Source organism: Panthera uncia, assembly GCF_023721935.1.
Source record: "Panthera uncia isolate 11264 chromosome A3 unlocalized genomic scaffold, Puncia_PCG_1.0 HiC_scaffold_11, whole genome shotgun sequence".
NCBI classification, from domain to species: Eukaryota; Metazoa; Chordata; class Mammalia; order Carnivora; family Felidae; genus Panthera; species Panthera uncia.
The window spans coordinates 53989017-54015471 of record NW_026057578.1 but is presented as its reverse complement, the minus strand read 5'-3'; the positions used below and the strand labels follow the sequence as shown (position 1 = coordinate 54015471).

The 26455-nt window shown below is 45.7% G+C and overlaps 1 protein-coding gene and 1 non-coding gene across 3 annotated transcripts in view; one reads left to right on the top strand and one right to left on the bottom strand.

Annotated features, from left to right (window-relative positions):
* The window catches only part of TGFBRAP1 (transforming growth factor beta receptor associated protein 1), a 62174-nt gene that overhangs the window by 18917 nt on the left and 16802 nt on the right, over window positions 1-26455 (bottom strand). Inside the window, exons 1-4 of one of the 2 annotated variants that reach the window (XM_049651251.1) lie at window positions 23932-24173; window positions 23152-23853; window positions 12403-12597; window positions 9911-10065 (exon numbers count right to left, since the gene is read on the bottom strand). In XM_049651251.1, the coding sequence (XP_049507208.1) occupies window positions 9911-10065; window positions 12403-12597; window positions 23152-23839 (1038 nt within the window). In that variant the 5' untranslated portion in view covers window positions 23840-23853; window positions 23932-24173. Of the gene's footprint in view, window positions 1-9910; window positions 10066-12402; window positions 12598-23151; window positions 23854-23931; window positions 24174-26455 lie in introns of those variants that run through there. The other variant, XM_049651250.1, reaches the window with a different exon arrangement.
* On the top strand, window positions 22075-22159 carry TRNAQ-UUG (transfer RNA glutamine (anticodon UUG)). Its single transcript has one exon. It is a non-coding gene; the product is annotated as a tRNA-Gln (tRNA).

Here is a 26455-nt window from a genome sequence, read left to right as displayed (position 1 = left end):
CTGCAGATGGTCAGCACCTGGACGCTGTCACTCCTGTGCCCTCACAGCAGCTTTTCAAGGGGCTTTCGCTATAGTTTCGAAGAGTTTTCAAAAGTGTAACATTTCCTCCCTCTCCCCACAGAAGTTCCTTTAGAGAAGTCAGAAGAGGTAGGCTGCTTTTTCATCTTCTTACCACCTGTCTTTGTTTTTCTTCCCTGACACCAGCCATGTGTGGCCTAAAAACTGGCCTATTCATGCCCCCCCCAACAATAAGCGGCGGACAGGAGTGGGTCAAGGTCCTGTTGCATAGGGATGCCAGCTCCTCTGGAAGCAGAGGTAATAAAGACCATCCACTTAGCAGAAAGGATAAAAAGGACCCATCAACTGCAGCAGAAGAATTCTCGATCACACCCTGGCCTGTTGATGAGAAATCAGCCAAAAGACAATGGACTCCTCGTGGTTGCAGGACTCAAAGGCCAGCGATCTATTCTTTCCCTTCCTAGAGAGGGATGAAAACCACTTTTGTGAACACTCCCAATCTCCAAGAATCTGGGGTTATTCTCTGTAGTCTAGTCCGCAAATGCCATAGGTGGACTAAAGAACAGGCATGCAAAGAGGTCCCATCATCCCAAACACAAGCACGTAGATGTGGAGCTGTGGATGGAGCACAGGACAGAAGCGCGAGGAAGCACAGCCAGTTCCGGGTGCTCTGAAAGCGACTGTCTCCTTTCCAGACTGCCTGCTGTGACTGACAGGTCCCTGGCACTCTGCTCAGGTGATGCTGAACTACAGACCTGGGGCTTGGCTGGCCACCAGGGGACAGACCAGGAGGATGAAAGTCTGTTTATCTCCCCAACATCACAGCTAACTCAACAGTGGGATTTTCAGCTGTTTAACTTACTAATTTGTCCCCTGGAGTAAGACAGCTGCCAGAAGTCCCAGGCCAAGAAAGTACATTAGCAAAACTTATCTCTAAGCAGTGCCATTCAACACGGGCTCTGTGCAGAAAAGAAGCCCTCCCCCCCCCCCCCCCCCCCGCCCCCGCCACAACCAGCCAGGTGTAGGAGGTCACATGTACTCTGAAACTGAGGTCAAAACCTATGTTTTGACTATGACATTTCTGAATTGAGATTTCTAACTTTCGTGCTTTGGGTAACTAGAAATTTTGTGAAACAGAAGATTCTATTCAATTCAGAAAGAGGCTTGTTCAAGGGCAGAAAAGCCCACTTCTAGGGTCAGGCTTGGCTCCCCCTCCCACCTCAAGTGCTCAGCACTTTGGCTTTGCCAGTGGGCTTATCTCCAGGAGAGCAGGGCCAACGGGCACAGCCCCTTCCTACCGAAAATGACCGCAGATCTGTTGGGGACTGCCAGGTGCAGCCATTACAACCAGATACAAATGTGGAGGACAGCCTATTCTTGACATGAGACTACCCGCTAATTAGGTTACAATGCTCTGTTAAGACCAAGAGGACTTGGGATATATGGTATATACGTATCATTCCTGTAACATGAGTACAGCCAACACTTAAACAAAAATTGGTATGAATGTTATACTTTTAACTGTATTCATACCTTTTCCTGTAATACATACTTCAGTGCTAGGTTTCTGGCTTTTTCAACTTATCTTAAAACTCTTCTTACTTAATTATTGCCTAAATAGAAACACCTTTCTCAAAATATATTAGGTGAAACAGTAGCCTGCCTAAGCTTCCAGGACATTCTCTCCTTAATCAAAAGGCAATCCAAGGGTGCCTGGGTGGCTCAATCAGTTGAGCATCTGACTTCAGCTCAGGTCATGATCTCACACTCATGAGTTCGTCAGGCTCTGTGCTGACAGCTCAGAGCCTGATGCCTGCTTCGAATTCTGTATCTCCCTCTCTCTCTGCATTCCCCCACTCACACTCTGTGTCTGTCTCTCTCAAAATAAATAAACATTAAAAAAAAAGGCAATCCATCCTGATTAAGCTTGGAAACAGATGTGTGTGTGTGTATACATATATATGTGTGGTGTGTGTGTGTGTAGTAAATGTTGGTATGTAAATATATACCTAAAAAGGACTTACATGCCATATATATACACACATGCATGCCCACACCTGCATATATAATACAAATACATAATGTATAAAATAACATACTTTACATATATCCCTTTTTGGGAATTCACAGAAAGACAATAATAAAACTATATGATATATGCCTACTTAGGGATCACAATAGATATTAGTATAGTAAAAGCTCTGAGAAATCCTCCAGTTAAGAAACACCATTAAAACCTGGCTGGCTTGGTCAGGTGTAGGGATAAGAAAGGGAAAAGGAAGGAAGGAAGGAAGGAAGGAAGGAAGGAAGGAAGGAAGGAAAGTAGGAAGGAAGGAAGGAAGGAAGGAAGGAAAGAAGGAAGGAAGGAAGAAACCCAATTAATGTGAACTTGTAAAACAGAACCTCTTCCACCCCACACCCATCGCTGTCCCAGAGCAAGGGTCTGGAGAAAATGCAAACTGGAAACGCTGGTCCAGAAGGCAGCTGTGCAATGGATATGCATGCAGAGCAGGAAAAGTGGTCAGTTCCAAAGGTGGGGATGGCGGGGCAGTGAGGGCGGGGCCAGGGGGCGGGGCCAGGGGGGCGGGAGGCCTGAGGAACTCATCATGCATTACGAAATCTACCCAAAGCACAGGTCCAAACTCTCGCGAAGGATACACTAAGAAATAGTAACATAAGGCTCTTTAGGAAGGAAAATGACGTTCTGGGGCCAAAAGCCGACTTGCTCGTCGATTTTTTCTTTCTTTAAACACATGCATGTATTTTTTTTCTGCTGTATATTTTAGGATTTACAATGTATGTGATACAGTCATATGGCTCAAATTTGAAAACATTCGAAGGGGCTTTCTGGAGAGTCTCCTTCCTACTGCAGCCCCCACCCAGCAGCTCCCCAGAGGTCATTGATGCTATCGATTTCTCGGGCAGCTACACAGAAACGTGTTAGGTATTTATAAGCAAACCCTTTCCCCCAATTTAGTAGTGCTATCTGTCTGCACTGTCTTTAGACATCCTTCTGCCTCGACACACAAAGTGCCTGGTTCTCGTTCCTGGCTCTGTGGCACCCCAACAGCCCGCGCGACCCAATAACTCCTCCACTGGCAGCATCTGGTTGGTTGTTTTTTTGTTTTGTTTTGTTTTGAACAAACAATGTGAGAACAAAGTCTTCTACACTGGTTATTTTGCGTTTTTGTGATTAGATCCATGGAATACCCCTCTAGGAGAATGGTACCATGTAACTTGGACAGATACCATCAAAGTGCCCTCCTGCAGAGGCCACTTCTGTTCACATTCTCAGAAGTGATACATACGAGGGCCCAATTCCGCACACCCTCAATGAGGGCTCATCAAACCCTCTGGTCTTTAACAATCTGAGTGAAAAATGCATTAGTGAACTTTTAATTTGCACATCTCCGTATGAGTGAGACAACACATCTTTTCATACATTTGTAAGACAGGTGATTTCATTTTCTAGGAAATATCCATTCATATCATTTTTCCATTGGGCTATTCATGTTTTTCTTATTTATATGTTGAAGGAGGTCCTGACATTTTAGAGAAACGAGCCTACCTTCTGTGCTTCAAACTGCAAATACTGCAAAAATTCGTGTTTTTCATTCATGTATAGTAGGCTTTGCCATGCAGAACATGTTTATGAGTGGATGTGCATGCATGTAAATTTATTAAATTTCAAAAAATTACTTTAGAATGTTCCAGAACCAAGGTATCTGGGAAGAGAGTGGCAAGGCTGTCCTTTTAACCTTGCAGCCTCTGCATAAAAACAGAACAATTACTTCATAGCAGCTCACAACAGCCAAAAGGTGGAGGCAACCCACGTGTCCACCAGTGGATGATGGATAAGCAAACTGCGGTACATATATACAATGGAACGTATGACTCAGCCTCAAAGGGGAAGGAAATTCTGACATGTAGGCACTATGCCATGGAAGAGCCTTGAGGACACCATGCTAAGTAAGCCCAGGCACAAAAGGACAAGTCCTGCATGACTCCACTTATACGAGGGGCGTGGGATGGCCACAATCATAGACACAGAAAGCATTGAGTTGCCGCGGGGAGCGGGAGGGGGAGTTAGTGCTTAATGAGGACAGAGTTTCAGTTCTGTAAGAGGAGAAGATGTTCTGGAGATGCCTGGTGGTGACGGCTGCCCAACGTACCTAAGGCCACTGACCTGTAAACTTAAAACTGGTTAGGATGGTAATTTCTATGTTAACGTGTATTTTACCATGAGTAAAATACAAACACACAAAAACAGCTGGGATAGCAAAACCAGAAACTCGCTGACAACATTTATAACAGCACGAAGTGGCACACAGCGTACCCACAAACCCAAAAGCACGAGCCACTGGGGAGAAGTCACCACCCAACTACAGGAACTGGGTGGTGTTAGAAACTGTGGGGAGAAGCAGAGAGGAAAAGAGGCTGTGGGGCCACAGAAGCCAGAGTCCCCAAGCCACTATCAGGAACCACCCGAAAGCCTGGCAGGCCATCTGCGGATGGCAGTGGAAGGGGCCATGGCCAGCTCCAATGTGCCAGTAAGTGCCAACGATGAGAAACTGAGCTTTAAAGACAAGGAAAGACTTCTCTGGGCATTCAAGGCAAAGGACCAAGTCCCAGAAGGGAAAGGAATTCAGACTGTCACCCAATATTCGCTGATGCTTTATGCCGAAAAGTAATGGTGGAGTTCATTTCAGTTCCTCATTGAAAGATAATGTGAGTCAAACGTTTTCTATCCAGCCTCGCTGGCCTGCAAGCATAAAGGCTGCAGGTGAACTGTTAACCAACATGCAGAGTCTCTGGGACGGTGTTCCCATGTGCTTATCCTGAGATATCTCCCGGAGGATCGATCGCTTCAAAACACCAGAAGACTAGAGAATCAGCAGCATGAAATGTGTTGGTGAGCGATTGGTACACACCTCCCCTCAACGAAGACAGATAAAGATACGGGAGACAGTAGACGGCTGTAGGCTTTGAAAGAGACAGTAGAGAAAATACGACCATCGAACATGAGGGGGAAATGGGGAGATGAAACCGAAGTGCAATACGCTCGCTGACCCGCTGGGAACAGAGGGATGCCACCTGAACACAGGTGCTGGGGGAGAGAAGGGCAAGGTGCTAAGAGGTTACCAGCTATTTCCAAAAGCTGCTCAAAGTGGGCAACCAGCAGACAGCAGGAGCTCCCCCCAGCAAGAAAAAGAGAAAAGCAAAAGGCTTTTATAAAGTAAATACTATTACAGTCACCGTTAGAACAAAATTTGCAAGTTTCACACCAAAAGACAGGGAAGAATGTAGCTTCCTTTAAATGGACTTCGGTTGATCTGACTTCTGAATTAGGTAAATATTTTACATAATTCTGAGACAAAATTAAATTTCCAAAAGCAATCCCTAGGAAACAAAAGGCAAATGGAACAAAGGGCCCTGGGCACATATATGAAAGATGTGGTGGCAATTGGAGGACAGGACCCTCCCAGGTGGCTCAGGCACAGTCACCTGACCACACAGCCTGGCGGGGGTGGGGGGGACCCCCAGGGACAGAAATAATGGTGGGACATAAGCACTTATGGGACAACTGGGGAAATGTCAATGTCGATGGGACATTGTTCCATAAAGGACTTCGTTATGACTTCAGGGAGTTCTGCAGACCGTGCAGTGTTTACATTTCAAAGGGGACATTTTGTCTCTTAAAGAGACATACTCGAAGAGTTTCAGGTGAAATAGAAAAAAACAAAAAAACAAAACCACAGGTATTAGGAGTTCAACCTTAATTATGAATACTATCCATAGCACACAACACAAATCAAGAGAACTTTCTGGCACAAGCCTTCGTCTATAATATAAGGTCTCCTTACTGCTGCTTTATGACGTCTTAAACTTTACTATAATTTAAACATGGCTTTCTTTTTTCTTTTTAATTTTTTTAATGTTTATTTTTGAGAGACAGAGCACGAGTGGGGGAGGGGCAGAGAGCGAGGGGACACAAGGATCCAAAGCTCACTGCAGGCTCTGAGCTGTCTGCACAGAGCCGGACACGGGACTCGAACCACCAACCGCGAGATCATGACCTGAGCCAAAGTTGGACATTTAACCAACTGAGCCACCCAGGCGCCCCTAAACCTGACTTTCTTAAAGATCTAAACTCTTGCCCTTCGGGATCTCTAGAAGCATTCTTCTTTTAATCCCGGTCCCAGAGTTAAACTTCTTGATAAATCCCTCCCTAGTTCAGAAGTCAGTGACACAAAACTGACATGCTATTTTTTATTTATTTTTTTAAATTAGAGAGAGGGAGAGAGAGAGAGCGAGCAGGGGAGGGGCAGAGATAGAGAGAGAATCTTACTGTCGAGTATGGACGTGCACCCCAGTAATGGACACGAGCATAAATACTAAGTCAGGCAAAGGAGAAAGCGGAGGTGTGTGAAAGCACGCAGGGTGAAGCACTGTTTTAGGGGGCCAGCGCTGATGTGACCAGATAGGTGTCACACACGAAACCATCTCAGCTGTCTGCCTCCCGTCTTCGGACAGTGGTGTGGATTATTTCTGAATCGTTTCGAGAATTAAAAATGTTTTGAAATGCCTTGCTGAGTGTTTGCATGCTGAAGGGCTCAAGAACTGTTGGCTCCCTTCCCCCCTCTACCCTTTCAGGTAGAATGCGGGTTCATGGAAGTGGGTCGGGCCAGACCACGGGCGCTTCAAGGGTGCGGATGAGGGGCACCTGAGTGGCTCAGTCGGTTGAGTGTCTGACTCTTAGTTTCAGCTCAGGTCATGATCCCAGGCTTGTGGGATCAAGCCCCACGTAGGGCTCTGCACTGAATGTGAAGCCTGCTTGGGATTCTCTCTCCCTCTGTCTCTCTGCCCACCGCCCCCTACTCACGCATGTGCTCTCTTTAAAAGGGGAAGGAAAAAAAAGTGTGGATGAGGTGCCCACTGGAGCACTCTGGGCAAAGGAGTCTGTATTTCAAAGAGATCATTCCCACAGTGGCATGGAGTATGGACCAAACACACACACAGACACACACACACACACACACACACACACACACACACACACACAAAGGAGGCAGTTAAAATAATTCATACAAAATAGGAGAAGGGTCTGCATTGTCAGCAGTAGCAACAGACACTGGGAATATGGGGTGAATTCGAGATCATTCTGAAGGTGTATTTCCAGGTCTGGATATACAAGGTTGCAGCAACCAGGAGATGGCAGGGAGCATGTTAGAAAGAAAAAAACTCCAAATGAGAAACTAAGATGACACTCGGATGACACCTGAGCAAGACGATGACTAATATGAGCCAAATATCGACTGGACATCGCTACTTGGTGAAAGGAGAGGCGAGGGAGAAAAGATCACACAAAAAACACTGCACCTTCCCATAAGAAAATGCTGCACACTTAACGTGTGCACATGTGTGTATGCAAAGAGGGGGCACCCCGATGTGTGGCCCACCTAGACACCCAACACGTCCACTGGGACAGCTCACGGGGCCGAGAGCAAGCAGGGCAGGGGCAGGCCTCAGAGTCTTGGAGGTCTGATCCTGACCCTTCTTAGCCCGGCCACCCCACCAGGAGCTGATGCACAGGCTGCAGAGGCAAGTATACTCAGCACAGCACCAGTCCTGAACTGAAGAGCTCTCTTCTTTTTGCCTCTGCTGCCCCCTGCTGAACACTAGGAGATTGGTCTCACTTTCCAAAATCAGGAACACAGGGAAGGAAACCATCAACAAAATCAAAAGGCAACTGACGGAATGGGAGAAGATATTAAGAACTGATCACACTCAACCCCCAAAAAGCCAAATAATCCAGTGAAGAAATGGGCAGAAGACATGAACAGACACTTTTCCAAAGAAGACATGCACATGGCCAATAGACACATGAAAAGAGGCTCAACGTCATTCATCATCAGGGAAATACTAATCAAAACCACAATGAGATACCACCTCCCACCTGTCAGAATGGCTAAAATGAACAACTCAGGAAACAACAGATATTGGCGAGGGTGTGTAGAAAGGGTAGCCTCCCCTTTTTTTAGTAAACTATGAAGCTGTTTATTTATTGTTTCATTTTGAGATAGAGAGAGTGGAGGAGGGGCAGAGAGAGAGAGGGAGAGAGAGAATCCCAGGCAGGCTCCACACTGTCAGCACAGAGCCCAATGTGGGGCTCAAACACACAAACTGTGAGATCATGACCTGAGCCGAGATCAAGAGCCAGACACTTAACTGGCTGAGCCACCCACGTGCCCCAAAAGGGGAGCCCTTTGGCACTGTTGGTTGGAATGCAAACTGGTGCAGCCACTCTGGAAAACAGTATGGAAGTTCCTCAAAAAATTAAAAAGAGAACTACCCTACAAACCAGTAATTGCACGAGTAGGTATTTATCCAAAGGAGTGTTATCAACAATCATCAAATTACGGGAAGAGCCCAAATGTCCATCAACTGAGGAACGGATAAAGAATTTAGTATATGTATACTATGGAATATTACCCGGTGATCAAAAACAATGAAATCTTGCCATTTACAACAAAGTGGATGAAACTAGAATGTATTATCCTAAGCAAAATAAGTCAGTCAGAGAGAGACAAATATATGATTCCACTCATATGTGGATTGTAAGAAACAAAACAGATGAACATATGGGAAGGGAAGGGAAGGAAAAGATAAAAACAGAGAAGGAGACAAACCATAAGAGACTCTTAAATACAAGAGAACAAACTGAGAGGGCTGATGGATGGCCTCAATGGGTGATAGGCATTTAAGGAGGGCACCTGTTGGGATGAGCACTGGGTGTTATATGTAAGCGATGAATCACTAAATTCTATATATGTTAACTAACTTGGACTGAAATTTTAAAAAGTCGGGAATAAAGAGGGAAGGCTCATCAATCTTTCAACATAGAAAAGACAGCCTCTTCACTTTGGTGAGCACAGCATAACATTTAGAGAAGCTGAATCCCTATGTTGTACACCTAAAAGTAACATAGCATTATATGTCCACTATACTCAAAAAAAAAAAAACCCTCTTTCATACCCATAACCATAAATTACACGTCTGGTCTTCTTTCATTTGACAGCATAAAGCAATTGAGGCCAGAAGGCATTACTTCACTCCACAACAATCACTTAGTCATGTGGAAATCTGACTGCTGGGTAACCATCAAGGGATCATGATTAAGTCATGAGAACTTTTCATGATCAGTTTCCATATTCAATGAAGCATACACACACCCTACTATGTTTCATTATTTTCAAACATGTAGAGTAATGTGAACTAACTAACGACTGACCGAGAAGCAATTTTTAGGGAACCTGATTCCACTGGATGTAAGAATACCTTATGATTCTTGGATTGGTTTTATTTATCATACCAACCACATTAAAGTTGGTGCCTCAAGGGCATTAAAAGTGTCCTTCTATGGAAATTAACCAGATGGATTTCTGCAGTCTTAGGTAGTTTATGAGCATGACTCACAAAGCTTTTCCTATAGTTTAGATAAATCTAAACTTTTAAAATTGAACCCCATCCCAACAAACACAAATTCTAAATTAGGAGACAAATGAAGCTGACGTCGTTACCCTTTATGAGAACTATCCCCGACCCCTCTCTGAAGGCCCACAGAAGAAGAAAGTTGACTAGAAACACAAGGTGTTATATATGTCAGACACAGGAATTACTCGGCCTCTGTTAGCAGTGAGACCTTGGTCCAGCTGTCCAACTGCAACTTGCCTCCATATCTGTATGATGTGAACAGGCTGAGGAAGTAAACTAACAGACATGAAAGCAATCTTGTGGTGCATCGGGAGGGCCGACGTACGTTAATGAAATCTGAGTGTTTCTTAACCGGTGGCTTGGAGGCATGCTTTCTTGTAACCAGCTAATTACAAACCTGAAATTTTTCTTTTGGAATGTTCCTCCGGGCTCCTTTGGCTAAAACCAAAGCCTCTTCCACTCTACGGCTTGCTAGAAGATCCTGTATTTGCTTTTCCAGGGGCAACGGAACCAAGATGTAAACTCCTTTACTTGTGGCGACAATCACTCTTCCTGGGAAAAAAAATCAACAGTGTTGGAAAGAGAAAGAACACACGCTCTTCCCAATAGGATCATTACGGATCTGATGACTGATTTCATCACAGTTCTCTCAACACAGAATCCCTTCAGAAATTATCAATTACAGTGCTTCTCTTTTCTTCCTCACATACTGCCAATGGTCAGAAAAAGTGGGGGGGGGGGGGACACTAATACCACATTTCCAAAGTACGAGACAGGCTTTTTTGCCGTTTATTCAAAAGTGTGGGTAAATTTAAAATCAGTTGAGTAGGTACATAACATAAAGCCCAAAGAAGCTGTACAGATCAATTATGGCAAATGATCAGTGAAGATTATGATATACTTCCCCTAAAATGTTTTTTAAGAATTCTTTTCTTTCCATGATACTTTATAGGAAACTAAAATTATACAACACAACATTCTGAACTGTACTTCATACTCACCTCCCACCCTAATATGCCCAGGTCTTGGCGTGACCTCAATCACTTCCTTGCAGCCCCGTGAGTTCACCTGACCTGTGGCCAACCCCATCACCCATCGCCCTCGTTTTACTTGGGAGACCCGGTGCAGACAGTCCACAAAGCTAGAGCTGCAAAGCAAGTTGCGCTCCGGCTCCGAAGCCTTGAGTTCCGCTCCCGTCTGGAGATGCTCTTGAAGCAAACCATCACCTGTCCGCAGCAAGCAACAGAACGATCTTCTCTTCCTGTCTGAAGGATGACTGGGTATCAGCCAACCCTTCTCTGATCCTCCGCTTTTCTCTCCCGGGAACCCACTGTTCCATTCTGGCCCCACTGCCTGAAGGCCTCATCTTTCCTTGCCTGGATTACTGTCACATCTTCCTAAGTCTTTCCGCTCTGCTCTCTTGTCCAGGTTATTTGCCTTCTATATCACGGCCGAAGTAACGTTTCTCATACTCAGAGGAGATGCTGTCCCTTCTCTGCACTGGGGTCCCCTTTCCCAAGGAGTCTCCCCTGAATTGCACCTACAGTGGGTTATGTCGGCAGCCTCTATGTGCCTGTGACCCCGTGCCCACCTCTGCCGCTCGATGTACACGGCACCGTGATATTGTTACGAAACATGCACTCCTGATGCATGTGTCAGGGCCCCCGACTGGATATGCCATGCTTAATGCGGGGGCCGAGAGTCTTAGTAAGTTTATATCCCCAGCATCCAGAACAGGAAGGGTGATGTTTGGTAAGCTAACATCCTTAAGTGTCACATGTAACATATAAATCTAGATCAGCTCCTGGTTTGAAGAAAATATCATACAAGGCATTCATAGGACGACTGGGGAAATCTGAACATGGCTCACTTTCTAAGGTGTGAAAAGGGCTTTGTGGTTACATGGGGAAATACCTTAATTCTTAGGAGATTGCACACTGAACTATTTCGGATTAAATGCCATGATGTCTTTTACTTGTTTTTAAGTAGCTCAGCAAAATGTTTACAAGTGTTGAGTCTAGGTCAATGGTACATGGTGCCTCACTTTGTTTTTCTTTCAACTTTTCAGTACATTTGAAAATGTTCATAATAGGGGCGCCTGGGTGGCTCAGTCGGTTAAGTAGCCGACTTCGGCTCAGGTCATGATCTCTCGGTCCGTGGGTTCGAGCCCCGTGTCGGGCTCTGTGCTGACAGCTCAGAGCCTGGAGCCTGTTTCGGATTCTGTGTCTCCCTCTCTCTGACCCTCCCCTGTTCATGCTCTGTCTCTCCTTGTCTCAAAAATAAATAAAACGTTAAAAAAAAAATTAAAAAAAAAATGTTCATAATAAAATTTAGGAAAAGTAAAATAAATCCCTCGCCCAGCTCACGGCTGCACATGAGGGGCGGTCCCTCCCGACTGCCCGGGTCTGCCCCAGCCTGGTGTCATGCCAGGCCTCCTCACGCGTGATGTACTCCAGTGACACGGAATTGCCTGCATGTCCTGAAGCCCAGGGCTCCCTCTCAGCAGGCACCTTTCTCTCTACCTGAAGGTTCTTTCACACCAAATCTGCTCGGCTGACTCCTACTCATCTTCAGAGGTTTGGCTCAAATACCATCTCCTCCAGGAAGCCCTCCCTGATTATTTCCAGGAAACAATTCCTCCTCTGCTCTTCCAATTGGCCTTGCTTTGTGTTTATCAAGCTCTTAAACTGCCGCAGCTATTTGTTCAAATATCCGTCTCCCTTTAACCTTGGGGCCCCTGGGGCACAGAGACTGCACCACCGTCACCTGTGCATCTTCCAAACTTACTATGAGGCCCGGCTCCGATGGACCCTTAATAACGTTTACTGTAGAAATGTCACAAGAGGGTCGATAACGAAATTCCATTATGATTTCTGTGTAAAGTGGTACCTTCAAAATCCTGGAGAATGTGGCCCTCCTTAAAGGGCAGGGTCTGCTTTTGCTGCTGGTCCAACATGCTGTGCACCGTGATGAATTCGTTATCCAGAGCTATGACATACGGGAAGCAGATGGCTGCCCCAATCACGTTCTCCGACCAGTGCACGGGGGCTCGCTGAGATATACCGGCAACCGTGGCAAACATGCCTATAAAAATAGGAAGGGTCAGTCAGGCCTCCAAATAAGTACGGCATTTTTTTCTGTCCGTAGACATGTCTGGACGCAGAATGCACACCACCCCCTCCTTCGTTATATTTCAGGAGAGGAGGGATGATGTCCTACGCTGCAGGGGTGAAAACCCCTACATGGCTTCATTTTTGTGTAGAAAACCACCTCCCCCTGAATGTCTACCTTGTATTTACTTCTAACTTAAAATGAACTTAGGGGCGCCTGGGTGGCTCAGTCAGTTGAGCACCTGACTCTTGATTTCGGCTCAGGTCATGATCCCAGGGTGGTGGGACTGAGCCCTGTGTTGGGCTCTGTGCTGAGCGTGGAGCCTGCTTGAGATTCTCTCTCTCTCTCTCTCTCTCTCTCTCTCTCTCTCTCTCTCCCCACCCCCCTCTGTCCCTCTCCCTCGCTTAAGCTCTCTTTCTCTCTCTTTAAAATACAATTTTAAAAGATGAACTTGAAAAAAGTTTACATATACCCACACGAAGGTATATAAAGCACATGTCGTCACCTGTGGGGAAAAAGTTACCTCCAAACAATGTAAGCAGCTTCGCAAGCTCTCTCTCATATCCAGTCTTCCAACTGGCTTGCATCTCTAAGTTACAGCTCTTCCTTGTCAAATGAATACTGAACACTGTCACTCAGATATTTATTGAGCTCCTACTATGTGCCAGGCACTCCACAAGGTGTCCCATAAGGAGCTGGCCCTGCTCAGAGCTGAAGGCTACTACTGGACACACATACTCTACAATGCAGGGAGAGAACCAGATTTGCACTTAGAGACAGACTGCTGTTAAGTGTTTGTAAGTTCCACGTCAAATGACTGCTTATCTGTCTTGTACATAAAGCACCAAACTAGCCATTTCTAAATGAGCTACACATATACAGTCCACAGATACTGGGTTTACCAAAATTAATAGATTCATGAAGGAAAGTCAATTCATTTTAACTTGGTTTTCAAACGAGTTGACAGAAAACACCTTTAAAATAGCATGCTGGTGCCTGCAAATCGTCAGCTGCTACTGGAAACGACAAATGGTTTCTACTATACAGGATGGAGAGAGGGCAGGGGAGACACAGGAAGAGATCTGGAGACAGCTTTAAGATTAAGGACAAGGGGAAATATCTCAACTATACCATATGAGCAAAATTCCTAAACCCATGAAATCGTCAACTCACCTAAATTTTCTGTAGTTACAAAGACTGAAACATACTGCAGCCAACCAAGTACAGACATAGCTCTGTTCCTCTAAATTAGGCGCTTGCTGAAAATGGGTATCATGCAGGACCCACAGGGGTGTATGTGCCCTGCTCTCAACGGACACACGCTGAGGCCCTCCATGAAGAACGACACTGCTCTGAACACTGCTGGGCTCTGCTTAACATGCTACTTACGGGCTCTGGGCAAGTGGTAGCAAGAACCGAAACTCTGACAAGAGGATAGAACACTGGGGTGCCTGGGTAGCTCAGTGGGTTGAGTGTCCAACTTTGGCTCAGGTCAGGCTCTTGCAGTTCATGGGTTTAAGCCCCATACTGGGCTCGCTGCTCTCAGTGGAGGGCCTGCTTTGGATCCTCTGTCCCCCTCTCTTTGCCTCTGCCCCACCTGCACTCTCTCTCTCAAAAAAGAAATATTAAAAAATTATTTTTTTAAAAAGAGGATAATACACTAAGCCTACTGTGTGTGTGTATGTGTGTGTGTGTGTGTGTGTGTGTGTGTGTGTGTGTTATGTGTCCCACGAAGGAGTTACAACTGCCTAAGGTAAACCATTCTGACCTTACATATTTCCCTTTGACCCTCCAAAGTCTCCAAAGATCATTTTGAAAAAGACTAACTCAGGGCGCCTGGGTGGCTCAGTCGGTTGAGTGTGCGACTCTTGGTTTCAGCTCAGGTCATAGTCTCACGGTTTGTGAGTTCGAGCCCCACATCAGGCTCTGCACGAACAGCATGGAGCCTGCTTGGGATTCTCTTTCTCCCTCTCTGTATCTCTTCCACTCCCCCTCACACTCTCACTCTCTCTCTTTCTCTCTCTCTCAAAAATAAATAAAATAAACATTTAAAAAAAAAAAGAAAAAGACTAAACACAGAAAGAGAGGCTATAAATTAGTAATTCACAAAAGACAAAAAATGCAAATGGCTGGTAAATTCACAAAGAGATTTTCATATTCATTAATAACCAGGGGCACAAATTTAAATGAAAAAAAAAAAGCAGTCAAAAAACAACTTTTATCCATCAGATTGGCTAAAGGTTACAGACTGATAACACCAGTATTACTATAAGGAAAACACACTGTGGAGAATAATTTGGCATTATCTACCAAAACTGAATATACACTTACACTTTGTTTTATTGAAAAAAATTTTTTAATTATTTTTCTTTATTTTTGAGAGACAGAGAGAGACAGAGCTCAAGTGGGGGAGGGGCAGAGAGAGAGGGAGACACAGAATCCGAAACAGGCTCCAGGCTCTGAGCTGTCCACACAGAGCCCGATGTGGGGCCCGAACTTGTGAACTGTGAGATCATGACCTGAGCTGAAGTCGGACACTCAACCGACTGAGCCACCCAGGAGCCCCTGAGTATACACTTACACTTTAATTGATTCTACTCTTAAATCTAGCGCCAATTAGTAAGTACCAAGATGGTCACTGCAGTGTTTTTAGTAACAGCATAAAATTGAGTATATAACACATTAAAAGAATACGTGGCTCTGGCTGAGCGCATCACGCACAGAGAAGAAAGCTCACCTATTAACTGTGGATATAAAAAAAGGGCAAACACAAAGTAGCGATTTCAATTCAGTGAACTCTTACTACATGGAGCACAGAGATAGCTACCAAGTGATAGACCAGCGTTTCAAGGATTCACAAGTGGTGAAGGGGTACAGGGAAATTCGTAAAATAAAAATTACCACACAGGAGATAAAGACCAGGGCACAGAAAGGTGTAAAAAGCTTTCTGAGTGCTGACAGAGTTCAAGTGTAGACAGAGCCCAGCGATCAAACAGCAGCCTGCACCAGGAAGGTGACCGGGACAGGGGGCAGCAGTGTGGGAGGGCATGTGTCGCCAGAACAGGGTGAACCCTGTCGGAAAGTCAAGTCGGGGTTGGAATGGGATGTGCGGGCTGTAGTCAGGCTGAACAGTAAAGCGGTAAATAACAAAACGTGTTTGTCACACGTCACAGGTGCTTCGGAAGGCCAACCTGGCAGGAGTGGGGACGGGGGCTGTGTGCAAGGAGCCAGACCCAGGGGAGGCCAGGCGGCTGCCCACCACCAAGAAGGAGGTCTCGGTCAGCCCAGCACTGGGGCAAAACGGAGGGGAAGTGACTTCCAGAGCTGAATCAGGGAACCTGGCATCTGACTCAGTGGGAACAAGACAGAAGGTGAGTCAAGGGCCACCATGCGGCTATTGGCCTCGGGATTAACACGACCACGTGGAGTCTAAAATGAAACAGAGATTAGGATGCGGGTAGGAGGCAATGTTTGCACTTCACAAACTCAAGGTCACAGACTTCTGGGAGAGGGGAGACTGGGGTTTCAGCGCTTTCTCGGGCGATAGCAGCATGCTTCCTGAAGGGGAACAAATTGGTGCACTGAGCACATCCAAAGCCACAGCAGAATACAGGAGGACAGGACAGAAACCAGAAAACGTCTCTGCAGAGCGCAACCAAGGGCTGGCTGCTCCTGAGGCTGGTGAGGCCCCTTTGATCTCAGCTCTTTCCAAAGCAGGTAAGAAGTCAGGAGTTCAGTGGAGACACGGAAAACTCCACCGAGAAAACTCAGAGCTAGAAGGCGGAACCGATCAGTAAGAGCCGTCTGCTACCGTCCCAGAGGTAGACGAACTTGGGACCGAAGGCACGGGGTTTGGCGTTTCCAGTGTTTTACAGTAACAAAGAGGACATAATTACAGTCTGAACTGGCCCACCAGCTGCATCGCCCAAGTATTCAGCCAGCATTAAAAAATGCTGGAGAGGGGGCGCCTGGGTGGCGCAGTCGGTTAAGCCTCCGACTTCAGCCAGGTCACGATCTCGCGGTCCGTGAGTTCGAGCCCCGCGTCGGGCTCTGGGCTGATGGCTCAGAGCCTGGAGCCTGTTTCCGATTCTGTGTCTCCCTCTCTCTCTGCCCCTCCCCCGTTCATGCTCTGTCTCTCTCTGTCCCAAAAATAAATAAAAAACATTGAAAAAAAAAATTAAAAAAAAAAAAATGCTGGAGAGAAACCCGAGGTGCAGAGCTCTAGGAAGCATGAAGAATCTGGAATGAGGACTTAGCTTTGGAGGAGGAAATTCAGTTAGCACTATCCTGACTTTTGGGTGTGTTGAGAGCCAGCCAGCTGAAAAGAACCCAAGGGCATAGGTGCTGGCACGCCACTCAGCCAGGCACTTGGCCAACGTAACCCCCCGGAGGGACCAGCATACAGCGAGCCTGAGATGCTGCGAAACTTCCCGTCAAGTAACCGTGTTCTGAACAGCACACTCTCGTGGGAACGTGGACAGCAAGACGTGGTCCAGCCTCATCTTGGCATTAAATCCGGGTGACTGCATTTCCTGCTTAGTCTGGGTATCGCCCGACCTGGGAAGTATGCAGCGCAGAGGCCCTGACATGAATGTTCTCGAAATGAAAAGGGCAGAAACCAGAGGCCAAGAACAAAGGCTTCTACACACCCAAAAAGCAGAAGACATCACTAGAATAAAAGAGCAGAGCAAAAACTGGCAATTGAGGGGCCCAGGTCAAACAGCATAAGGTGCCACAAAACCACGTAGGAACAGAAGGCACTGTCATTAACACACACTAATTAATTATACACTTGCTAAGCAGGTGACAAATTCTACTGTCTCTATATTGTCAGAGTCAAGTGCAAATGTAACAAATGTGTAAATTGTACATCTTTTTAAAAAAAGCATTATTTTCAACTTGTGCACCCTTTAAATGTCAGAGGACCCCCTTCTCTGAGCTGGGAGCGGGGAGGGGGCCACATGGAGTCAGGAGTAGCTAAACCATCTGCATTTTCCAAGAAGGATTAGCAAAATACAGAGTTGAAAGTGACAGTGCTCAATCACAGTATGAAAATTTCAACCAAGTATTGCTGAAAATGGGAAGATGTAAGCTAACACAAAAAGGGAAGAGTGGTTTCTCAGGACACGGGGGGTGAGCACATACCGTCTTCAGGGAGAAACGAGAGCAAAATGAAAATATATGGCTTTCACATGTTGAAAGGTGCATTTGCAGTCATTACACTCATTTATTTGAACTCAGTTTCTGAACTCGCGTAACGATGGTGTGATGGCTGTGCCGTATACAGAAGCTGTATACAGGTAACGTATGAAAGCACTTACAAGTGACACTAGTCAAATGTTTTCACTATAAAGCCTTTATAACAGAAACAGTCAGCTACTGGTTTATAAGCAGGCAAACACACTGACAGAACAAAACAGAAAATCCAGAGACAGGCCCAGTGGCATAGATTGAGAGTACATTAAAGGCAGCTGCCTAAATCAGTGATAGAAGGTGGGTTCTGCCATCAGTTTGTGGACATAACAGACAGTCATACAGAAAAAGATAAAATTGAATCCATTCCTTATACTCTGCCTATAAAAAAAAAAAAAGGAAGCCATAAAAGTACTAGCAGAAAACATGGGTAAATCTGTCCATAACCAGAAGAGAAGGAAACCTCTAACAATGACTCAAAATTGCTTGGATTGGTGGCTCAGTGGTAGAGTTCTTGTCTAATTATGACTCAAAATCAAGAAGCAATAAAGTGAAAAACAAGGTTAATACATTTGATTATATAGAAATGTTGAAGAAAAGCTTTTATGTACCAAAAACTGTAAACAAATATTTGAAACATACACCAGACAGGTTGGTATCTAAATACGTAAAGAACACAAAATAAATGGGGAGAGAAAAGAACAGATAATTCCCATCAAAAGAAATGCAAATGACTCTTAAATGTATGAAAAATGTTCACTCTTGCTCCTAATAGGAGAAATGCAATTAACTACATTGAGATCCCATTTCTTATGTCCAGACTGGGAAAAACACAAAAATCTGACAACATACTCCACTCTGTTGGCAGAGCTGAGGGGAAACAGGCATCATCATATGTTGCTGGGGAGAACAGAAAATGGGACGATCTTTTAAAAAAAAATTTTTTTAATGTTTATTTATTTTTGAGAGAGACAGAGACAGAATGTGAGTGGGTTAGGGGCAGAGAGAGAGGGAGACACAGAATCTGAAGCAGGCTCCAGGCTCCAAGCTGTCAGCACAGAGCCCGACGTGGGGCTTGAACTCACGAGCTGTGAGATCATGACCTGAGCTGAAGTCGGACGCTCAACCGAGACACCCAGGTGCCCTAGAAAATGGGACAATCTCTAATCAAAGGAATATGGCGATACCTAGCAAAAGTCACATGCATATCTACTTTGACTCAATGATCCTACTTATAGAAGGCATTCCCATAGATCCATCAGGAAAATAGAAAAAGATAAGTCCTTATTAATACCATAAAACTGGCAAAAACCCATATGCCCCAATAGGGGATTTAAAACAACCATGGTGCCCCCACACGACTAAGGAGCATGCAACTGTGAAATGAGGAATATTTCTGTGTTATAGGGCAAAAGGATCTCCAAAATACATTAAAATAAAATAAAAAAGCCAAGAAGGAGGGAGATGCAAATGTTTACACATCTGTTTGTATTTTTCCCTTAAAAATGAAAGGATAAACCCTAAAAATAAAAGTTACCTATGGGAGAAGAAGAGAGTAAGTGAAGGAGACAGGATAGCAGTTCTCTGAATATACCCTGCTGCATCCACCTGAGCTGCAACCTTATAAATATTTACATGTAAAAATATAAAATAAAATAAAGCAATTCCTAAATATCCAAAGTAAAATAAAACAAATTAATCGAACTGTATATGCAGGTGGTGGCATAACCACACAGAGGGGAACTCTTCCAAGGGACTTTAGAACACAGTGATGTGACTGTACATTCCTGACAGGTTATATATGCCCTACCCTGAGAACAAAAAGAACTATAACAATCAAACTTTTTCCAGCCATTACACTACGGGAGCAATGGTGTCAGTATTGTCATTCTGTTGTGTGTCCTGTGAGATAAATCAAAGGAACAGCCATGTCGGGCTAGGGGTTTACTAAGATTTTTGGTGTGGTTGAAAGGAGATACAAGAATAGAGACAGATGAGGTCAATGCCCTTGCAGCCCTGAAGTGGTTCTATCAATAGGATCTCAGAATGGACTTTACCGTTAAAAAAATGCATCCTTCTAACCCTGTCCACTGAAGAGACCTCAAAACAATGCACAACAAGCAGCTCTAGCACCCAGACTGTGGTCTCTAAACATCAGGGGTCCATAGAGAAATGGCTGAAACCAGATCTAGGGCAGGAAATGCACAAAATGAACCTGGAACCCCTTGTCACACCAGAAGGCAAGGAAGACATCAAAGTTCCAGGGTCATGTGAAGGGGGCTCAGCAGTCAACCTAGATAAACCCCCACCAAGCACAGATAGATGAAGCGTAATGATACTTTTTAAAGTGTCATTCTGGAAGAGAAGGGATCACCTTCTTGTTCTGCCTGTCTTACACAATGTACCTGGGGGCGACCAAATACAAGAAGTTTTTCCTCACTGAAGCAATCTAGTTAAGGTATGGAGGAGGAATGGACAGAAACAGAATGTTGCCATTTAGCAACCGCCCCCGCCATGATTTAAGGATCTACATCTCACTCATCAATAGCTACTGACATCACGGAGAGAAAAAAAGAAACTACACAACCGTATGGAAGTCCCACCACGAAGCCTTTTCTCTCCCCAAAACAAGCAATAAAAAACACTTGAATCTGATAAAACCTGTCATCCTAAGTACAGGCTGGCAGGAAACATGAAGGTCAGCCTGACGTAGTAAACAATATAAGGGGTTACAATCATCAGAATGCAGGCCGTGGGATGCTATAGGTGAAATGATCCAACCTCTTCAACAAAAAATTAAGGAAAAATCAAAAGGGAAGGAGGGAAGAGGACTCACAGACCAAGAGAAGCTTAACACATCAGTCAACTGCAGTATACTGGCCTCATGCAGAATCTGATTCAATCAAGCTGAAAAATAAACATATACTTAAAACATAAATTTATGTAGATAGGTATTTACATGTTTCTCTGCATATATGTAACCAACAGGAGAAATATGGCATGCCTTGATATTTGATGATATTAAGGAATTACTGTTAAAAATTTTTAGGTATGTAATGGTGTTGTGGCTTTCTTTCTTTTTTTAAATTTTTTAATGTTTATTTATTTTTGAGAGAGAGAGACAGAGTGTGAACAGGGGAGGGGCACAGAGAGAGGAAGACACAGAACCCAAAGCAGAACAGAGCCCGACACGGGGCTCAAACTCATGAACTGTGAGTGAGATTATGACCTGATCATGTCCCGAAGTTGGACGCTTAACCAATTAAACCACCCAGGCGCCCCTCTTTTTTCCTTTTTTTTTTTTAAATTTTTTTTCAATGTTTATTTATTTTTGAAAGAGAGAGAGAGAGACAGAGCATGAGTGGGGGAGGGGCAGAGAGAGAGGGAGTCACAGAATCCGAAGCAGGCTCCAGGCTCTGAGCTGTCAGCACAGAGCCCGACACGGGGCTCGAACTCACGGACCGCGAGATCATGACCTGAGCCGAAGTCGGACGCTCAACCTACTGGGCCACCAGGCGCCCCTCTTTTTTCCTTTTTTAAGTGACTTAGAACTACATACTGAAAGGTTTATAGGTAAAGTGCTATGATGCCCAGGATGCTAGGATAATCGAGCAGAGGAAACGGTCAGGTGCATAAATCAAACAACTAGCAAGGAATGGGTACATTTGAGTTCATTATAATATTCTCTTTACTATATATATTTATGTAGGCTTTCCATAATACAACTTTTTTTCATTAAAATTGAAATTTTTGTTAAAGAAGAAGGTGGTTGGGATAAAGAATTTTTTCCCAGAAAGTAAAAATTTGAGCTATCAAGTCATGAAAAGCCACGGAGGAACCTTCAATGCATACTACTAAGTGAAAGAAACCAATGTGGAAAGGTAACATGCTGTATGACACTCTGGAAAGATCAGTGGTTGCCAGAGGCTGGGGGTGAGGGGATGGACAGGTGCAGTACAGATGGTTTTAAAGACAATGAACATACTCTGCATGGCACCATAAAGATGGCTCCATTTGCCCAAACCAATAGAATGTACAACTCCAAGAGTGAACCCCAATGTAAACGTGGACTTTGGGTGATGTTAATGTATCAGTGTAGATTCATCCATTATCGTAAGTATACCACTCTGGAGGGGGATGTGGATAGTGCAGGAGGATGTGCACGTATGGGGGCAGTGGGCATATGGGAACTCTGTACTCTCTGTTCAGTCTTGCTGTGAACCCCAAATTTCCTTAAAAAATAAAATCCGTTGGGGTGCCTGGGTGGCTCAGTCGGTTAAGCGTCTGACTTTGGCTTAGGTCGTGATCTCACGGTTCGTGGGTTCGAGCCCCGCGTCGGGCTCTGTGCTGACAGCTTAGAACCTGGAGCCTGCTTCGGATTCTGTGTCTCCCTCTCTCTCTGCACCTCCCCCACTCGCACTCTCTCTGTGTCTGTCTCTCAAAAATGAATAAATGTTAAAAAAAAATTTTTTTTAATAAAAAATTAAAAAAAATAAAATCTGTTTAAAAACCTAAAAATCAGCCAGTGTACGCTCACTAGCTCATGACCTCAACTTTTGTTGTTACCAGAAAATATGTTTGTGCCCATCACCCTGAAATGAGACACCTACACCCAAACTATGGTTAGCGAGTACCAGCGGTCAGGGGACCCGCCCTCCCCAGCACCTGTATGTCCCAGACGCACACTAACGCTAAAATGAGCCATCCACGGCAGAAAGAAAGTACAAGCCACCCATGCCATTAACCGTTCTGAGTCTTAATTTCGATTAGGCAGCACAGAGAATTAGCAAGGCCATACAACAGAGCCCTTTTCAGGAGCTAGCTACAAGAAACTGTGGTGGAATCAAACTGCAGTCGATAAAATTGGGGACAGAGCACTGAAGTTTTCTCATTTGAAAATGCCTCCGAGAGAGCTCAACTCCTCTTTATAAAGGAAAGTAAAAACAATCCACTGACAAAGCCACACACGTGAGAAATTTGTGTAAGGCAGGCTTACAGACTCTTATTTGGTAGTTATTTACTTTGAGGGATTTTCTCCCCGGAGCCACCTGCAGGCTCCTCTTTGGCACGAAATAAGGCTGGCTTTCCTTTATGATGGGCCTCCATTTATTCCATTAACCCTCCATTCACAAAACAATCTAAGGAAGCTGTAGCAAATGCTGGTTACGCGGTTCTGTTTGTATCTTGCTACATATCCTCAGTGTTGCAAACACCCTTTAGGAGTGTAGTATCTATCGTCACAGCTAACCGCTCCCTCTCGGATCTCCACAAGGGTTCACGGAGATACGGCAAAAGGAACGGACAGACGGGAGGTGAAGGTTGGCGGGGGCTCACCCAGTCCTCCGGGGCCTGCCAGGAGGAACTCCTGTCTCCCGATCCTCTTGACGATGGGTCGCTTCTCGTCGCTGCAGTAAGGAAACAGGTCCTGGGCGACGCCCGTGTTGTAGTTCAGGATGATGTACTGGGTGGTCAGAGCCAGGCACAGGAAGTGGCCATCCACAGCCACGGCCAGGGGCTGCTCCGGCGTCGACACCTCCCTAACGATCTGAACCCGGTCCTCGTACACCAGGAACACCTGGATGGTCCTGCGCTTGACCGAGATGATGCAGACTTCCACACAGAACGGGTCTCCGCTCACGGGGTTCTCGTTCAAGGCCAATGCCACGGCCCCTTTGATGCGAGCCCCCGAGGGGACAGGCTCCAGGCTCATCATGTTGACCAGGGTGATGGAGTTGTCACAGAGCACCAGCAGCCTGTTGAGGGCCGAGGCCGCTCGCAGCTCACTCACTGGCTTCCTGAAGCCCAGGTGCCGGTGCAGCTGCTTGGTGGCAGAGAACGTGGCTGTCCCTGCGGGCTGCGCCCTCTCCTCCAGCAGGAAGTGGTAGACGATGCAGTCACTGGTGCCCACGTACAGGTTCTTGCCACAGCACTCCACGCATTCGATGTGCCCCTGCTCCTTGTCACCTACCAGCAGCTCCCGCTCCACGGCAGAGACCAACGTGAAGGCCTTGGTGCTCATCATGTCTGCTGGCCGACCTGCGGGGAGAGGGAAGGGAAGGTTAATTCAGGGTAACGAACAATAAGCAGAACCATGGCAGGTCACAGGGAATGTACCTGATTCCTCAGTTACAACCTCAGTGAAAGGAAACCATTCGACACTGGTAAGAAACAGTGCAGAGAAGAAAAGCTCTCCTTCCTGGTCTCCTTCCACCAGGCAAATGGGAGACCCCAGCAGGAGAGCACACGCGTGTGCTCCTAATTGAAGCCATCCTGCCCATTCTCAACCCAGCTGGGATTTACACGGAGTTTCCTCATTGTTCTTGGGAGATGAACCTGCAGGCGGAAGACAAGCACACGTATTCACCCAGAGACAACACGACAGAAATGTTTTCGAAAAAGGCAAAAATGATCCTCATTAATCTTCCCCTGAGCTGCTCTGGCCCCTTTTTAGCATTTAAGGGAATGGTGGGACGCAACTATGCCATGTGGTTAAATCCTGCCCCTCGGATCTTGTCAGAAACATGGAGGCAGGGACCACACCTTGAACTCCTCTGGGTTCTTCCCAGCACCCTCTCTGGCTCCCCGAGGAAACGTGTTCATGCAGAGTGGTAAAGACGTGCCTCAAATCTCCGTGTCTGGCAGGTAAGGAGGGGGGATACCTAGCAGGTTTGTGAGAAGGTCACTTGTCAGTTCACAGATGACTCCCCCTGCACGACAGACTGCCCCGACCTCTCAACCCTGCCCCGACCTCTCATCCCTGCCTTCCTACTTCCTCCTCTCAAGAGGACTCTGGTTTCACGTGCCACAAAGCTAGAGGCAGCAGAAATGAGCGAGATGGCCTTTCCCTGATCTCTTGGCCAGTAGGAAGGCAACTCACACAGGGTCCCCGATCTGCTCAAGCAGGAGGGAGAAATCTAGTTCCAAAGCAACGTACAGTCAGTTAGGAGAGGCTGGGTGGACTTTTCCATCACTCCAGGCTGCCCAGAAGTAGGGCTGCCTCCAGACAGACTAAATTCCTTAATCCTTTGAGGCGTTCTAGCCAAGGCTGGAAGACCTCTGGAAACTATTCGAGAAAGAATGGAGAATGCTATGATTTCTCATACCCCCCCCCCCCGTCTACAGGGGCAGCAACAGCTGCATTCCGGTCCTTTTCCTTGAGTCAGTAAAATCCCCAGGGAGGAGGGTATCTCAGGTCTGGGGATGAGGTGTTTCCACTGGACACCATCAGAGTTATCTTCCTGTCCCCTACTAGCTGTGTGACCTTGGGAAAGTCACTCGGCTTCTCCATGCCTCAGTTTCCTTGTTTGTAAAATGAACGTAATAATGGCACCTACTCCATACAGTATTTTGAGATTTAAGGAAGTCAGCTCACACGATATACTTCCTGTCTGGCACATGGCAAGTACTCGATACAAGATTGTGATCTAATCTTTAATACATCCCTCTCAGAGCCCCAGCCTACTTTCAGTTTTTACTTCCCAAGCCGCGCACCAAGAAATGAAATAATGCTGTCTTCTGCCCTTAGCTACGTATAACCTGTGTCCATCTCCTCTGAAGGACAGACTGAAACATAAGCCAGACACTCACTCAACACACAACCTCCTCCAGCCCAGGCAGTTTCATACTCGTTTACGCAAGCTCATCCTCGCAGAGACTATGGAAAAGAGGCAAGAAAGTAAAGCACGAAGCTCAGAAGGCACCACAGAGAAGGAATCGTGTCCGTCTCTCTGGGGCTGAGGGAACTCACAGGGTCCCAGGGACAGTCCAGGGTTGAGGGAAAAGCAGGCTTCAGTCTCTGACACCAACAGTTTTTTAACACTACCATCCATTTGTCATGACCGAAAAGAACCACAAAACTAAACCCAGGCGATAATTTTTTTTTCTATTTCAACACCAATGAATGGTAAGTCTGTGAAAGCTAAGTATTATGGAACACTTCTGCCTTCACTGATTCATTAATAAAGGCTATCCTTTAAAATGGCAAGATACGGGCGCCTGGGGGGCTCAGCAGGTTAGGCGTCCAACTTCGGCTCAGGTCGTGATCTCACGGTTCGTGGGTTCAAGCCCCGTGTCGGGTTCTGTGCTGACAGCTCGGAGCCTGGCGCTTACTTTGGATTCTGTGTCTCCCTCGCTCTCTGCCCCTCCCCCGCTCCCATGCTGTCTCTATCTCTCAAAAGTAAACATAGAAATAAATAAATAAACAAATAAATAAATAAAATGGCAAGATAGAGCGATTCTACTGTTGAAACTGTGAATTGTACCTTTCCCTTTGCAGAAGGAATGGGAAACAGGCCTCGGGCACTCAGAAGCAAGTTCCTCGATGTAACTCTTTAAAGGTGTACTGTCCATACATAATTCTAGCCTGTCTTCACTTCACACAAGGGATAAACTAAACACATCTGCGGTGAAGAATACAGGAAAACAAACACACACCTCATATTTAGTCTAACTACTGGGTGGGCAGAGAAGGAGGCAGGGGAGAGGCAGAGCTATAAGAAAAGCATCTGGTTTATTAAAAAGTCACGGTTTTACAGTATTGAAGAAATGCAATAGTGTTTCACTACCTGGTAACTACAGCTCCTCAAGTCTTGCTAAAGTTCCCTACAACAGGCCTTTAAAAAACATTAAATGTAGTTTC